This window comes from Agelaius phoeniceus, chromosome 14, assembly GCF_051311805.1.
Source record: "Agelaius phoeniceus isolate bAgePho1 chromosome 14, bAgePho1.hap1, whole genome shotgun sequence".
NCBI lineage: Eukaryota > Metazoa > Chordata > Aves > Passeriformes > Icteridae > Agelaius > Agelaius phoeniceus.
In genome coordinates, this window is record NC_135278.1 from 3,792,019 (window position 1) to 3,807,238 (window position 15,220).

A 15,220-nucleotide genomic window follows, 5' to 3' on the forward strand; every position below is an offset into this window, starting at 1 on the left:
CTGTCAAAGACAAGCCAAAATCATGTAATCTTTGTACTATCAGCTGGCTACATGAGCATCTCTCTAGTGCTGACATTCTGGGATGTAATTCTGCACATAAACACAGAGGCTACTAATCCAATCTACTCACCCATATTCAGGTTACTCTCTCTATACAGACAGGCTGTGATTAACATGCTGAAACAATAGTGGAAGAAAAGAGGTTGGCTTGTTTTATGTCAAGGTTCAAAAGACACAGGAGCATGGATTAAACTAAAAAGTTTTATTGAAACTTGTCCAAAATCCAGTCAGGCACACAATTTATCCATTCCACTAAGGCTCATCGTTCTGTATGGCATAAAAAATGCATCTCCAGCAGTTGAAACATCAAACAACAAAATTAGCAACGTTAAGGCACTTGAGATGTGTATTAATTCAGCAAAACTGCATAAGAATAACATTCTGCTTGGAGTGATACAATCCCTTCTGAGATCCAATTTCAAACATCCAGATTCTGTCACCCTTTGAGAGAGGAGAGGCAGAAGCAGGAGACAAAAGTCTCCCTGCCTATGAACCTCTAAGGGCAGCAGAGCCTACGGAAGGAAGTGTTACTGAATCAGGCTGCAAAGATTTCCTGTAGTACAACTGCTGAATTGCACAACAGTTTTTGCTGAGGCACAATGGCTTCCACTCAAGAATTCTTAAGGCAAAGGATCTTTGTGAGGTGAGAGAACAAAAGGGGAGAGCAAGCAGCACATGCATTCAATTGTAAGGCTATCAAATGTGTCCTGGGATAACAGAGCTTGTCCTGGGAGCAGCCACCTCTGCCCAAAGGATAAAAATGTGGAGAAAACAAGTGGAGAATGCAAGAACTCACATGGTGACCAGAAATCTGGCATCTGTTGGTTTGCCAGGGCTCTAGGCAGTAATCTGGAGGCCATGTAGCAACTCTGAATTCATGCAACACATAGATAGTTACATTTGTACTTTTGGTTCATATTTTTAAGAGAGTGAGTGTTGGCCAGTCTAAGAATTCTTTTTTCAGCTTTGAGTCAAAGTTTACAACTTAAACATTGCAGTTTCAGCATTTGGCAAAGAAAGATTTAACTAATTGATAACTGTTCAACATGGTGAAAACTCCCCCTTCATGTGTGAAACAACCTCTTGCATCATACAGCAGTTGAGAACTCTTCTCAAAAATGAGACACAGCTCTAGGATTTGCACATTGCACACTGGAACCTGGAGCATGCTCCAAGGGCTGCACACAGGCTGAAGGAAAAGATTTCCAGGTACATGAAGCTGTTTCCTTAACCATGAAAAGGCATGACAGAGAAGCTGCTGTCACCTGCTATGCACAAACAGGAAATAAGGTGATAATTCAAGGGAAAAAAACCCCATGGTAAACAGATTATCCAAGTGAACTGAAAGTACCATTTCTAGTTAGTCCATGGAAATGCAGTTTTAAGCATTATGTTCTGAATTTTGCTAGAAGTAGAGCTGCTTAAGAAGATGTAAAGCTTATGAGAGAGATTGCATCTTAACTCTGTGTCCTTCAGAGCAAACTGTTTGCTGTATTTAAGGCACTACATTGTCTTTGGTTCAGTGTTCAACTGTCTCAGTGTAAGCAGAGGTAGCACAAACCACACACGTTGAGCTCCTCATTCCACCACATCCAAGTTCAGAGCCACCACCTTCCTGATGTTCCAGACTGGAATCCTTTAGCTCATTAGGAAACTGCAAAGAGCAAAATAACAAACATTCTTATTCATTTTCTAAGAAAGAAAGGTGTGCAACATTCCACTCAGCTTTTATAAATGCCAAGAAAATCAGAGTGAGAAATGGGCCTGATGCTGCTACAACAAAAGTTGTAAAAACAAAAAAATCACTTAAAAAGGAGTTTCTAATAACTCAAAACCAAAGACAACCACATCTTCCCTTCAATAAAGTCAGCAGAGTACCTAAGACCATTGCAGAAACGAGAATAAAAGCTGATAGTTATTAAACAGGGAGTAATTTCAGCTGTCTTTTACTCTTGAGAAAAGCCTTCATAAAATATCAGGTTTTATTATTTAGGTATTTTTAAATGAGAACACATTTCTCATAGAGAAGGCATAATATCTGTCAGTGGGTTTAGCTTTATAGACAAATTCAGCTATGGTAAAATCATTAGAAACTGGTGCTTTAACTTATTGCTTCAAAATGCATAAAAGGTACAAAACACACCTAAGGGGTGTGTGTGTGTCTGTCCCAGTCAGACAGACATAGAAGTGGTCACCTAACAGTACTGGATTCCTTAGACAAGCAATCCCCAAATGAAGAAAGATTTAAAGCATCAAGCACCCTCCCTGTTCTCACAAAGAAGGATTAATAATGAAGATGTATGAATATGGAAGAGAGAAAAATAGGGGGAAAAATACATTTGTTGGCAGTATAAACTGGCTGAGATATCATTCTGAAAATTTAAGTATTTCATAACATGCAATGGTGTGAAATGTAGAGTTCCACAATCTTTGCTTTGGATAGATTGAAAAATCATGATATCCATTAAACACTCTTATTTCTGCTGACTTTATCAACCAATATTGCTACTCTGAGAAGCCAGTGGAGCATTTTTAGAGGAGTATTTCCTGCCAAATGAGGCAGCAGTGGTGCAGCTGCACCCCAAAGCCAGGAGAGCAGGGCTGCAGGGCCCAGGCTGCCATACCTGTAGGGGTAGCCGTGGTACTTGGATCTGAAGACAGACAGCAGCCAGCTGAAGAACAGCACCACCAAGCCAATGCCAGCAATGCACATAACTGCAAGAGATGCACAGGGAGAGGCTGAGATGGGACAGCTGCCCTGCAAACACCTCAGTGACTCAGGTTTCCAAAGCCTTCTGCAATGTTGACAGATTTAGTCAGATGAGGGCTCTACTCGTGTCATTGAGAAATACAAAATTAACACCAATTTTACATAAATGGTTTGAGGAAAAAGTGCCTTATCCTCCCTACTAACAAAACACTGCAAAGCATCTTTATCTCTCTCCATCTGCCAAAAGGATTTATCTTGCAGTTTGCTAAGCAACTCCAAAAACTGTCAAAAATCCAAATGATTCTGTCAGCTTAGAGCTGGGGAGTGAACAAAAGCCCCCAGTGCAAAAGCATTTCTGTTAAATGGTGTATCAAACACCCTCACTGATATGCTCAGAGAGCAAACTCTCAGTACTTACTTTTTCTTTTCCCCACATCCATGTCAGAAGTAGCAGCTTCGTGGAGAAGGACCATTCCTAAAGTAACTCCACCATCTACAAATGCTGTTTAAGGGTAACCAACAAATACAAGAGACTCAAAACAACACTCCTAATCCCCTAAATTCAGCCCCCACACCATACCTGGGCATTAAAACTCACTGCAAAAGTCAAACACTTCCCAGCCAAATCAGTAACTATGGGGAAAAAAAAGAACAACTGAAAGACATTCATAACATCAGCTTTTAAGAGAAAAGAAATGCAAAGCTTAAAATATAAACTGGAAAGTCTTCAGGCAAAATGAAGAACATGCATTTATTATCTCAGCTTGTAATGTAGCAGCATTCCTTCTCAGAGAGCTTGCTCCACTCCTACTGCTGTTCTCCACTGGAAAATCCCCAAAAGAATTCAGCTTCTGCATTCACTCAGCCAAGAGAACAAATAAAACACATGCAGTATTTAATCCAACATCCAAGGCTGTCTTGCAAGTGGCAATATTTCTTTTCTAATTCTTCAAATTAAAAAAATAAGGATTGTAAAATTAAAGAAGCACAGACAGCACAAAAGGCCCGATATTTGCCAAGAATGAATCCTTGCAAAGGAAAGGAGTGAATCCAGTGGAATGAAAGAGAGAATTCCCAAAGATTTCATTCCATTCACTACTAATGGCCAGTCCCAAGTGTCCTCCTGAAAGGAAAAATTCTTATCCTGGACTGCATCAGGACCATCAGGGATCTTTCCATTTCAGACACAGCCCATCTTCAGCACAGGAGGAAAGGGACTTGAACCCACAGAAACCTCACCAAATGTAATCATTTAAAATGCCTCCAGCAATGGGTGGGTTGGATCTGATGGATAGCAATAACACAAATAAATATCAACAAAGAGTTTCTACTTTGAATTTGACTAAGGGGATCAAAAATACAGTAATAGAAAAAGATCAGTTGTTTTCATCCAAGTGCATGTTTTAAATTTAAAAAATTAAATACAAGATAAGCTCCTGAATAAAAAATAAAGGAATGCTGATACAGGTAACAAGACACAGAAGAAAAGCTCCAGAAATGACCAAAGTTACAAATGGTGGATCAAAAACATACATGTGGGAATAGAAAAACAGAACTTCGAATTTTAAGGTATTCTTAAGACCCCAAAAAAGCATTTTTTGTACAAATGAGAAAAGTAAAAGCTCTCAATCTGAAAATTTTCACTTGCCTTTCTTGACAGCATGACAAAATCCTGCATCATTAGTAGGAACAAATGGTAAGATAATAAGAAGGTAAACAATGAAATAAAAGATCAGTGATAGAGGAATGAATTCAGCTCCAAAGCAAGAAATAAGTGACATTGAAAAGAGACAAGCACAGAGGAACAGGGAGTATCCTGGAGAATCTTCTGATTCCACAGAGATACACAATTTTAGTCATGTATTCAGCCTGGCACTTACACAAGAAGGTGAGAAGCAGTAAATATTTTTCCATTCAACTTAAAGATCAGAGGCACAGGAAAAGCCAAGTTGGCAGTGCAGAAAGGTTTTACAAGCTTCTGCAGGAGTGTTAGGTGGCAATTAAAGCCATGACAAAGCACCACAGAAAAGGCAGCAGCATTTGCTGACCAAAAATCTGTCACAAACCACAAGCCTCTCCCAGGAAGGATACTGAAGAGCAGAACTATATGTGTTTCTGCCACAAACTGGGCTTGGCTGCTTCCATGGATATAATTCTGTAAGAGACAAAGAGTAATTCAATTTAGAAAAGACTGGAGACAGCTTTGACATGATTAACAACAGCTACAGAGCTGGAACTGGGCTTTGCATTGTTTTTTTTTTTTTTCAGGAGAGAGCAGAAGTTGGAGCATGAACAATTTCAGCTGTTGAGCACTGATTTTTGGGGGAGCTGCAACAGAAGCAAAGATCCTTCTTCTATTACCCTGCCCAATCAGCCTCATTCAGATTACAGCAAGTTCAAGTGCAGCTACAACCTTTGTGGTCCAGGTTCTCAGTCCAGCTGAGCAAAACACCACAAGGTTAGTTCCTCCTGCATCCTAATGGGATCCAAATCTGATCCATTCCCTGACTGAGATTCTTAGGTTGAGTACACTGCTGCTCAGCTTAGGGGCAATCCCCTCAATCTGTGTGTGAACCTGACTCACCTGGCTCCAGAACCAAGCATCTGGAATCTTTTTCACTTCTGGGTTAACAGAAAAATTGAAATTTATGAAAAAATACATTTTTTTTAATCCCCATGGGACACCCTATTATGGCTATGATGTCGTATCTAAGTAGGAAAAAAAAAGTTGCATCCATTTTCTACAGAAGAATACAAAGGGCCTGACCCATCTAACCAGGCACAAAAGGACATTTCATCAAATTAATTCCCTGAGTATAAACATGAGAAAAGCCACTCTGTGATGTGTAAGCACCTGAGCAGATGCAATGCTCTCGGAACACTGTGACTACTTTCACAATGCATCTCACTCTATGCTATGAACAGAGCAGTATATTTCAAATAATATTAAAGAAATTCTTCCCAAGAAGGTGACATCTGAGGTAACTAGATATTAATTTACCTCAAGAATCTTGAGATGGTTTTACATGGAAGTCATTAGATGAGTGTGTGTTAACAAGACCAGGTTAAAACATAATTGCCAGGTTCAGCAATTTTAGCATCAAAGACTGAACCTAAAAATACCTTTATTGTGCTGTAAGCAATTTAGAACTATCCCTTCACCACTGGAGACACCACACACATGCAAGACACGTTGATCTGCCTTGCTCACTGAAGGAGAGGTTGGTCTCACTCACAAAGAGAGAGGCCAAAAGCAGAATTTGCACTCTGGTTTGTCTGTTAGTATCAGCCTTATTCTGCAGAAATTCAGCAGAAATGCAGACAAGAAAGTGAAGGCCACACTCACCACTTGTCCTGTATGGGGATTCTTATGAGCATAGGGGGGGCCTCTGATGTGGTTCCACATCTGGCCTGATGTCATTGCTAACACAAAACACTGAAAAGAAAAGAAGAAATGCTGTTTAATAAGGATTCTCTTTTATTTTTAATTTAACCTGATATCTTTTCACTTCATACCAAAATGTACTGGTTTGGAACACAGGCTAAGGATTGTCCCACTTTATCTTTGTACAAAAGGCATCTAATCAAGCATTCAGTGAGCTGAAGGGACTTAAGATCATATAATTTTATCAATCTATGAGAAAGCAAAACTAACCATACCTCATTTTCCTCTTCCTCTACCACTTTTAAGAATTTTGGAGTACAGAAGCTTTTGAAAACTTGAACTGCTACAAAAGTCAGTGTTACAGGGAAACAAAAGTCATGGTGACTCACCAGAGCAGCAAAGGCCCAGCCAGTTTTGTTGTAGAGAAAATCCAGATTGCTGCCCCTCAAATACACGAGGCCTCCAATGACAGCCAGCAGCAACCCCAGCATCAAGGGTCCAGCATAGTTTGGTGGCCTTATCACACGGATCTGAACAGAGGACAGGGGAATTATTTTCTCTCAGTAGGATTAGACATGATACCTGCACTCCTGCTGAAAAAACCCACAACACATTGAGTGGAAAAACTACAGCACACAGGTTTTCTAGGTAATAAATCCAACTTGGGATGTAAGCAATGCTTCTTCCACCAATACTGTAACTTCAGTTTTACACAACTTTACCCTCTTCAATAATTTAGAGATTGTTTTTCTTCCACAGGAACAGAGAGTGAGAAGGAAGGACATGAGTGTTACCATCTTCTCAAATACAGCATTACACAAAGTACCAGTACAGAAACTGCAAGGAAATTCAAAGATGCAGTCGTGAGTCTGAACTAGATTTTGTAGATGAGCTCTTTAGAGCAGCTCAGGAGGCACAGAGCACAAGTGATGATCCCCAGCTGGCCCTGCACAGGGGGTCCTGAGGGAAGGGGGTGCTGAGGGAAAGGGGTGCTGGCTTTGCACAGGGGGTGCTGAGGGAAGGGGTCCTGGCCCTGCACAGGGGGTGCTGAGGGAAGGGGGTGCTGAGGGAAGGGGGTGCTGGCCCCACACAGGGAAGGGGGTGCTGGCCCCACACAGGGAAGGGGGCGCTGAGGGAAGGGGGTGCTGGCTTTGCACATGGGATGCTGAGGGAAGGGGGTCCTGGCCCTGCACAGGGGGTCCTGAGGGAAGGGGGTCCTGGCCCTGCACAGGCGGTGCTGAGGGAAGGGGGTCCTGGCCCTGCACAGGGGGTGCTGAGGGAAGGGGGTGCTGAGGGAAGGGGGTGCTGGCCCTGCACAGGCAGTGCTGAGGGAAGGGGTCCTGGCCCCGCACAGGGAGTGCTGAGGGAAGGGGGTCCTGGCCCTGCACAGGCGATGCTGAGGGAAGGGGGTGCTGACTTTGCACATGGGGTGCTGAGGGAAGGGGGTGCTGGCCCCGCACAGTGAAGGGGGTGCTGAGGGAAGGGGGTGCTGGCCCTGCACAGGGGGTGCTGAGGGAAGGGCTCCTGGCCCTGCACAGGGAAGGGGGTCCTGGCCCTGCACAGGGGATGCTGAGGGAAGGGGCCCTGGCCCTGCACAGGGGGTGCTGAGGGAAGGGGCCCTGGCCCCGCACATGCAAGGGGGGCCCTGGCCCTGCACACACAAGGGGGCACTGAGGGAAGGGGGCCCTGGCCCTGCACGCCCAAGGTGGGCCCTGGCCCCGCACGCCCAAGGGGGGCCCTGGCCCCGCACGCCCAAGGGGGGCCCTGAGGGAAGGGGGCACTGAGGGAAGGGGGCCCTGGCCCTGCACGCCCAAGGGGGCCCTGGCCCCGCACGCCCAAGGGGGCACTGAGGGAAGGGGGCCCTGGCCCTGCCCACCCAAGGGGGCCCTGGCCCTGCCCAGGTGTCTGCACTCACATGCACGTCTGTCCTGTCGGCCACCCAGCGTGCCAGCTGCTCCGCCGCGAAGCCGCGCACCTGCAGCTCGTAGGTGTCCCCTCGCTTGGGCTTCCCCTTGGCAGGGAAGTTAATGAAAGTGGGGGCAGAGTTCATGTTCAGCTGCAGGGAGAGAGTTCACCGAGGAAAGGATTATTTAGTGACACAATTCTATGCCATTTCTGGCTTGCAATGTTGTTACTGAATCAGAAAAGTTAGCTCTTTGATTTAATGGCTGTGACTTTTAAAGAAAAACAGTAGGCAGCACACAGCTTGCATTTCTGTATTTCATGCACGTTTTTTGAATCTGCTTCTTCTCCAAATACTACTTTTGATAGAGAAACCTGCAAAATAACAATATATGATTCTAAAATATGGCGTTCTAGGAAGGCCATAGCTTGATGAATGCATTTTTAATGTAACACTAAGGAGAAAATTAACAAGAGTAATAAAAAGGCACCTCTCTTCAACTTTCCAGTTCAAAAGCTTCCATTTAATAAAGTATCACTGCCTAAACTGTGTGGCTGTTAAATAGAGATTAGTACCTCTTAAAAAAAAAAAAAGTTAACATCTGCAAGACTGTAATGAACTATTAATGTCACCTACAATTCCAAGTGGACACGGAATGTTCTCACAACTGGAGAACAAAAAAAATGTGGTCACACAATGATAATAGAAGAGAAAAATGGCTGGGTACTTGAAAAGAAATACCAAAAGCCTAATTTATCATTCTCTAGTAATCTAAAAGTTGTAATAGCTGCTCCTAAGGACATCAGTGCTTTCTATCTTACCTCTTCACTTACCACAGAAGAATTTCATTAAGAATTACACCATAAGTTATTACAGGAGACAAACCCAGGGAAAAAAGTCAAAGAAACCAATTTGCTCCTTATACCTATTCCACATCTGTCAGTTCTGTTAATATTCTTACCAACATGCTCAGGCCATCTTTCTTTCAAGAGTGACAGCTTTTAACTTTTCATTCCTTTGTTCACTGTTACACTAAATTATTTAACATTTTTACCTTCTTTCCCAAGACCCAAACTAAAAACAGAAAAAGACATTACCATCTGAAAGACGTCCGAGCCTTCGTCAAAATCTACCATAGCAAAAAAAATCTTGTTGGTAAATGCACTGGAATACCTCCAGGAGTTTGCCAGGATCTGGTATTCCTCATCAGCTTGCCTGGAAAGCACAGCAAGTGAGAGAGGCTGTGTCATGGGTTTGTGGTGCAAGTTGTAAAGCAGCCCACCCCATCCATGGGTGCCTCCCACACCCACCCCATTAACATTCTAGGGTTCAAAGGAAAGTTTAAGTGTTAATGAAATCATTTAAGGACAGACACTCATCTACCATCAGGGGAAGCATTTGGCACCTGCTTTTTTAAATGGAAGGGCAAGATTTGTTGAGTCTACAAACACAAGCTGAGGCAATTTCTAACTGAAAGGTGAACTGGAACTCAGCTGTTGATGACTTCCAGTCCACAGAGCACCCAAATGTGGCCAGACTTTCTTCCAAGTCAGAGGGTGGGAAACCATTAATTTCAAGGTATAAAAATCACCCTTACAGACCTCTGCCACCTCCAGATTAATACATAAAAGCTCTAATATGGTTAAGGATCCAGGATATTGGAATTGTAAATAACTGCCAAGCAATATATTAATTAAGAACAACATTTAAGCTCCATGGCCAGCAATAATTCTACAAATATTTCTTCAGCAGTTTATGCCTGAAAAGTTGAGCTTTCACTGTGTCTTTCTCCAGAGTAAATACTGTTTCTGCAAAGCAGGGATTATATTAGGAGGGAGATAAATCAGAGGATTATGTTTCCTCACAAACATATTACACACATATTCCCACACTCTAAATTGCAAAGCCAATCCTACTGTAACTTGCCCATGTTTATTCCTCCCACCTGTGCCAAAGTGCAAGCCTGTCCTTACATTTAGAGTCCTACAAAGCATCAGGTGACTTTCAAGTTCTAATTTAGGACTAAAGGAGCTCATACTTGCACACAACACACTGCCTGTGAGGCTGAAGGGCAGTGAACATCACAATCACTGAGTAGTTCCTGGGAGGGGCCTTCACGAGGCGCCGGAATTTGTCCCCGTTCATTCTGATCACGGATCTCTTGCTGGCCCACTCCATCAGCTGGTTCACTTTTTCTGACAACACCATCTGAAAATCAAGTCAGAGCAATTGTTGGGTTGGTTTTTTATTTTCCAATTCTCACAGTACGGTCTTAGAAGGTTTTAGATTCGATGCAACAAATATCTGCACTGCTTTTCATAACCCCACGCAGGTGCTGTGATACCTCAGTAAGATTCTGCAAGGCTGGAGAAGCTTTTGACAGTCATGTTCACATAATTCACTAACTTCAACCACCCAGTAACACACAGAGCTTTAAGCACTCAGCATGACCAGGCTGGTGAAGACCCTGAGCTCAGCAGCCCCTCCTCACAGTAGCTGTAGGATTTCTTCACCTCCATCCCCTCCACAGCCTTTTTGCTATACTAAGCATCAAACTGTTTCAGTTTTTAAAAATTGTTCCACCAGAGATGGAAGCAATCTCAACCTCTCATTTTCAGCACTGGTGGAAAAAAAGAACCATAATTCAGAATATATTTGAAAAACTCAGGAGTGCTCGACACTAAAGCATTCCTTAAAAAGGAAACAATCAATACTATAACATTATAAGAAGAGGCAATAGTTTGACAAACTCACAAATGTTACATTTATCACAAAGCACTTCTCTACTCATCAACACCCTTCTTCAGATAAATATGCTAGAGGAAATCATCATAATATATATCCTGAATTGGAAGGGAGCCAGTAGGAGCATCAAAGTCCAACTCCTGACCGCGCACAGGACAGCCCCAAGAATCTCTCCACGACAATAATAATAATAAACTATTATTCTCTGACTTACAACTGACAGAAGTATACACGTTTATATAGAAGGATTTTTCTAAACCCTGCAGGTCAAGGCATGGAATTAAGTTGCACCTTAGCGACTGTAACCAAAGACCACTCATTCTCCCCCCCGCAAATCCCATACACTAGGAAGACAATACTGGTACAGTGCTCCTAAAAAGAATGAAGAACCTGGAATCGAGGACCTTCCCTCCCTGCGAGATCCCTTCAGAGCCGGCCGAACCTCAGGGCGGGGACCCGGGGTGAAGTGAGGCCCGGCCACCCCGCCGGGCCCTGGCCGGTCCTGCCCTCATCCCGCTCAGCGACAACCCGTCCCGGAGCAGCGCGGGGGCTCCGGGCGAGTCTCACCTCCTTCCGCCTCTGCCCCGCGGCGCCAGGCCCGCCACATCCCGCCAGCAACAGCAGCACCAGCGCCAGCAGCGGCACCGGCAGCGCCGCCATGGCCACCCCGCTTCGCCCGCCCCGCCCCCCGGCTGCGAGGCCCCGCCCACCGGACGCCGATTGGTGAAGGCGCCGGCTCCAGAGTCCCTGCCGGCCTCCGATTGGCTGAGCCTGTGGGAGCGCGGCGAGCTGGAGCCGTGCCATTGGTGGAGCCCCGAGGGGTGGGTGGGGCGAGCCCTGAGGGAGGGGCGGAGCGGGCCCTGACGGGGGAAAGTGTGGCGGGAGCCCAGGTGGCGATGGCAGCTGTGGGGGTCCCTAAGCCGCATCAGAGCCGCATCAGAGAGCCCTGCGGCTCGAAGGCACCTCTGCAGCTCACCCGAGACAAGGGCTCCTGGCAGGTGACACAGTGTTGCCCGCTAAGATTCCGAATTCGCTACCCGGTATGCAACAAGCCAATAATTACACAGAGAGAGAGATTGATTTATATCAGAGTTGTGCTCTCCTTGAGTGCTCAGTGGTGTTCCACAAATCAAGCACGCCAACTCTCAAAACTTTTTACTGTTATAGGTTTTAACAAACGGAGGAATTTATGTTCACTGGGTACAGGTAATGTAGTTCTCTTATTAATTAGTATTCTATCTTCTGTTGGTCAGTGCTTCTCTTTGCTTCCCATACTCACTAGTGTGACTTTTTCTTCTTTTGGTCGGTGGGTTGGTGGTCGTGATCTGCCTCTGCTGGAATTCCCTTTCACCAGTTAGAATTGATTTCAGCCCAGTTGCTGAGTTGGTTTTGTTAGTGTCTTCCTTATCGTGGGAGTGCTGCAAAATGTCCTTGTGGGCCATAAATTCTGCATTCTTTGTGTCTGCAATCAGTGGCACCTTCTCCTTCCCGAGCTTTGTTAAACTCCCCCTAAGCCTGAGATAACTGAAACATGTCAAGCCCTAAACCTTAACAAGGTAATTCTACCAAAAAGAATTTTTTTTCCCAACATCTGGGCATCACTTAGAGCTTGATACCTGCTGTTTCATGGATTAAATCTTCTTCCTTGTTGATTAGGCTAGAAAGTACACAAAGATCATCAAAGATCATCAAAGAACATCCTTTCTTAAAAAAGACACATTTTGAAACAACACAACTGCTTGCAGATGGGTTTTGAGTGTCTCCAAAGAGGGGGATTCCACACCTTGCCTAGGCAGCTGTTCCAGTGCTCTGCCATCCTCAGTGTAATGAAGTTCTCCCTCTTGCCTCAGATACATGCTTCATGTTATACACACCCACTATAAATTGCTGGGTTCTGTGTTACAAATATTGTTAAAATCCAAATGCACAGGGAAATGCCTCAGTGGGTGTGTGCTGGGTTAAAGCTCTGATGCAGAATCCCCAGGGAGGGATGAGGATTTACTCACTGTTATAAATGAGAAGCTTGACTAGGCCAATATTGAAGCAGCAATCAATTCATTAATTAATCTGGTAAAGTACGAGCAATACAGCGCTGGGTACAGTGGGGGAAGTTTTCCCTCCAACTGCACACCCATAGTTGGGGCTTACAGGTATTTATAGGGGTACTCATCAGCTTTCTCAGCAGTTTCTATTCCCAATTTTTACTCATCAGCAGTTTCTATTCCCAATTTTTACGTCACAATTCTATACACTATTGTGATTTCGTTTTCTCAGGATGTATCAGAAAAGGAGCATCCCCAGATGGTGGGGGTCCGGTTTCTGAAAGAAGGAAGAAGTCTCCCATCTGGTGAGGTCCAGATTCCAGATGTGGGTCCACCTTTTGATTGCAAGGACTTTAAATCTCACAACAGTGATGTCCAGCTTCCCTTGGTTGAAACTATTAACCCTTGAGTTGATGTTCATCTTCCTTTCTCAAGCTGCTTTTCACTGTTTTGTTGAGGCGTGACATAAGCATGTTTCCTTTAGATATATATTCTAAAGCTATAGTTTCAAAGATCCTTACTACAAGCAATATTTTAAAATTATACTTCAAAAGGTTATTATTGCAAAACTCTTTAAGGCTTAACTACAAGCAGAAAGTTCCTGTCAAAAAGCAACATCCTTAAAGCTTTAATTCAAATGCTCCTAAATCAACTTAAGACTTATAAAGGTTAATTGCGAACAAAGGATAGGTTCAAAGGCCTTCTTCTATGCTTTACCTCCTCAGGTATTTATTAGAATTCGTCTTTATAACTGTCCTATGGTTGGTTTCCACACATCACAATCACAAACACACAAGCTGCCTGTATGTACTGAACACGAAACACAGCTTTGTATTTCACATCACGCTTCGGGTTTTATTTTTAAATTATTTCTGATTTCTGTTTGCACGGAAATCCCAGATTTTTTTTCAACTTGGCGCTTTCGCAAATTTAAATTTACCCACACAGCGAGGGGGGGAAAAAAAGTGGTGTCAGAAGTGGGATTCGAACCCACGCCTCCATACGGAGACCAGAACACCCAACCCCGCCGCGGGAAGGCGCGGAACGCCTTGAGTCTGGCGCCTTAGACCACTCGGCCATCCTGACACTGCGAATGTAGGCCTTTCTGGGACAGACTTAACACTGTCATCACTGCCGCTACTCGTTTCTCTGCGTCTCCTGCCTCATCACAGAGACCCCGTCTGTACCCAGGAGGTGCCGGAGAGCAGCCAGGGAACGGCCAGCACAGCTCAGATCGGCCCAGCCCGGCCGCGGAGCTCCGCCGCAGTGAGGAGGAGCCCGGCATTACCCACAGGCCCCCGCCGCGCCGCCACTTCCGCCGCGACCATTTTGTTCTTCACCGGCGTCAAGGGTACGCGCTCGGCTCTCATCATGTTCCCGGTGGCCAGGGCCGCGCAGAGCCTCCTCGGTAAGCGCAGGGGCGGCTCTCGGGGTGTGGGGGGTTCCTCAGGAGTCTCCCCGGTTTGTGTCCTCCCCTGTGCGGGCTGTCCCTCAGCCCCCACTCGCTGTGCACCGGGGACGGTCGTGAGGGCACCTCAGGGACTGCGGACAGCTCTGGCGTCCTTCGCCTCCCGCTTTTTTTATTACTTTCAGCCTTTTTTAATTTCCTAGTTGCTTTTTGGTTTAGGACTGCTTTCCTTGGTGCTTTCTCTCCCTAGTACTAAAGGCACATTCTGGCCTGGTAGCATGCGGTGACAAGGGGCAGTCAATACCCAGCCCTTAACCTCAAGGTTAGTTAGAGTTGGCCCTTCAGTGATACAGACCCAGCAGGGTTTGTTCAGTTCGTCCTTGGTGCTTTCTTTCCCTGGTACTAAAGGCACATTCTGGCCTAGTGCTTTCTTTCCCTGGTACTAAAGGCACATTCTGGCCTAGTGCTTTCTTTCTCTAGTACTAAAGGCACATTTCTTGGTGCTTTCTTTCCCTAGTACTAAAGGAACATTCCTTGGTGCTTTCTTTCCCTGGTACTAAAGGCGTATTCTGGCCTGGTAGCGAGCAGTGACAAGGGGCAGTCAATACCCAGCCCTTAAGCTCAAGGTTAGAGTTGGCCCCTCAGTGATACGGACCCAGCAGGGTCTGTTCTCTGCTCCTGCAGCACCATGGGCTCATCCCGAGGTGCGGGCAACTAAAATAAATGTATCTCCTAGATACTCAGGCTTTTTTATGTTAAAGAAAAACACCTCGTGTAGCCTTACAGAGCATAAGAGGGATGTAGTAACATGGGTACCACCATCAACTTCTCTAATCACGGTTGGATAAAAATGCAAACCGTTGATCTGAGACTGAAAGGTTTTATTTTGTAATATCTTTATGCACAAATCACCTTCTCATCAAATGCTTTGTACACAACTAATGGGCAATCTGTCTTTTGTAGCTGT

The 15,220-nt window shown here is 44.8% G+C and overlaps 1 protein-coding gene and 1 non-coding gene across 2 annotated transcripts; both read right to left on the reverse strand.

The window, feature by feature from the left end:
• Positions 1 to 247: 247 nt before the first annotated feature.
• On the reverse strand, positions 248 to 11,607 carry MAGT1 (magnesium transporter 1). Its single transcript, XM_054641333.2, is given in 12 exon segments — positions 248 to 1,714; positions 2,685 to 2,775; positions 3,189 to 3,263; positions 4,862 to 4,925; positions 6,117 to 6,206; positions 6,545 to 6,685; positions 8,071 to 8,211; positions 9,156 to 9,273; positions 10,097 to 10,266; positions 11,371 to 11,492; positions 11,495 to 11,573; positions 11,575 to 11,607. Coding segments are annotated over 12 exon segments (1,140 nt in total). The 3' UTR covers positions 248 to 1,698.
• Positions 11,608 to 13,814: 2,207 nt separating this feature from the next.
• TRNAL-CAA (transfer RNA leucine (anticodon CAA)) lies at positions 13,815 to 13,931 on the reverse strand. Its single transcript has 2 exons — positions 13,894 to 13,931; positions 13,815 to 13,860 (listed from the first exon to the last, which is right to left on the reverse strand). It is a non-coding gene; the product is annotated as a tRNA-Leu (tRNA).
• Between the last annotated feature and the right edge of the window lie 1,289 nt (positions 13,932 to 15,220).